The 2178-nt window shown below is 31.3% G+C and overlaps 1 protein-coding gene across 1 annotated transcript; it reads left to right on the top strand.

Moving 5' to 3' along the window:
• Nucleotides 1-720, top strand: LOC132741279 (big defensin-like). The gene is made up of 2 exons (XM_060729410.1): nt 1-244; nt 544-720. The coding sequence occupies exons 1-2, from the start codon at nt 13-15 to the stop codon at nt 669-671; spliced, it is 360 nt and encodes a 119-aa protein (XP_060585393.1). The 5' UTR covers nt 1-12; the 3' UTR covers nt 672-720.
• Nucleotides 721-2178: the final 1458 nt, after the last annotated feature.

Consider the following 2178-nt stretch of genomic DNA (forward strand, 5'->3'; position numbering starts at 1 on the left):
AAAAACAACAAAATGGAGAGAAGCACACTCTATTGCATCTTTTACATTATCCTTCTAACTGGGACAACTCCAGCACTATGTATTAACAAGGTGGAACAGGAAAAAGAATCTAACAACCAGAAACGATTTGGTGTCGCTGCTATTCCCGTTTATGCCGGTGCAACTGTTTCGCCGTGGGTATGGGCGGCGCTCATTGCAGCTTACGGCGCAGCAGAACTCTATAAATATTCCGTCAGCAAGACATGTATCCTTTATATTTATTAACAACTTATTTTCGTTTATTCGTGGATTCATTCATTTTTCCTCTTGTTTATTTAATACACATTTTATTAGCTCTTTTATTTATTTATGTATTTGTTATGCCATTTACTGAAAAGAATTTCATATGACACTTTGTCTTTCATTTTAATCCTGTTTTTAAGAATATTTTAAATGCTTTGTATAGAATGCAAATTGATTTATGTATAAATAAAATGTGTATAAACTTATTCCATTTGCTACATTTAAATTAAAACAAATTTATTATCCTTGAATCCAAAGAAGCAAGCGACAGTCACAGTTGTGCAAACAATAAAGGATGGTGTAGAGACACTTGTTTCAGTCATGAGTACATCGACCACTACCATACACCCGTCTGTGGCAATTACTATTGCTGCAGATCTAAGATCTGAACTTAATTTGTTACCCAAGTATTTGAAGAGAATAAAAGAATTTAAGCTATGTTTGTGTTGTTATCAGTCTTTATTTTCCAATGCATGAAATAGGCCCTAGTTCCAGCGGGTTTCATAATTTACTGTTTCTGTAACAAATAAATATATATTCATACCAATGACTAAATTTTAATGATAAAGAGACTTTCCAGAGACAAAGATAGGGCTTGTTGATAACTTTTGAGACAATCCTACAGTTATAGAGACGCCGGTCTATTACAAGTTTACAAGTTTACAAGTTTATTCATAATTCATCCAGAAGGTCTTAGACCCATGTGGCAAAACATATACATATATACAAATATGGCGACAAGGTACATGCATCACAAGTACAAGTATCAAATTTATAAGTATTTTAAGTAAACAAACAAGGGTACAACAATTATTTTCTCACGGATTTGAAATACACCTACAAGCACTTTCCAAAATAGCAGACCACAGTAGATAACCGGTTGTGTATCTCACTGTATAAATCGTATGTAAAATGATCTGACATACGGTAGTTTTAGTTAATTGTGCCAAAAATATGTTAAAGTATATACTGTGATGAAGCTAAGATCCAAAGCTTTCATTGGTGTAATAAATTTTAAAATCGGATTAATTTGATTGTCGAAGATAAGGGAAACAACTGTTTTTTATTCATTCGATATACCTCAGTTGTTTGCGTAGTTCATATTGAAACTGTTTATGGGTGTATTCTGTACATAATGACAAAAAGTCATACTATTTTCCACATTGGTCACATTTAGTTCGAAACGAAAGTAACAAAATGTGACACGTGGATACATTTTTATTCTTTTAGTAAGAAATACCTATATATAACCATATGCATGACTATTATACTAGGATAAGAATAACTGTAAAACACTTGATGAAAAAGTACCATATAACATGTTCTTACAAATAAAATAATTTTAAATATGGCTTATAACATATTATTATTAATATATAACTCACTTGCTCTTAATGCAAAAGCTTTTTCAATGTACATACTTAGATTTTTCATAATTCGTCTATTTTCTGAATTAATTAATTCAATAAATTTTTGCATATTTGGGCGATTGACATAATAATTTGGTATAAAGAGTTTCCTTAAATCACTGTATAAAGTACATTCCAGAACAAAATGATATTCATCTTCTAACTTGTCACAAAAAATACATTTCCTTTCACTTATAGGTGTACTTACAGGTCTAGTCCACCGACCTGTTTCAATAAAAAGCCTATGCGAGCAAACTCGCAGGCGAGACATACATACACGAAATTTTCTTACACTTAAATAATTAAGATATGGTTGAAATCTATGGTTTGATATATACCTGTAAAAGATTGCTCTGCTAGAGTCATTTAATCTACCAGACCAATTTTGTAAAAACTGATCTTTAAGTCTTTGCTTAACGTTTATTAAGAACAATTTAGGGTCACCAATAGTTTGGAAAAGCCAAACTTCATGAAAACCAAGTATACA

Source organism: Ruditapes philippinarum, unplaced genomic scaffold (genome assembly GCF_026571515.1).
Source record: "Ruditapes philippinarum isolate M1 unplaced genomic scaffold, ASM2657151v2 ctg1442_1_1_1_1, whole genome shotgun sequence".
NCBI classification, from domain to species: domain Eukaryota; kingdom Metazoa; phylum Mollusca; class Bivalvia; order Venerida; family Veneridae; genus Ruditapes; species Ruditapes philippinarum.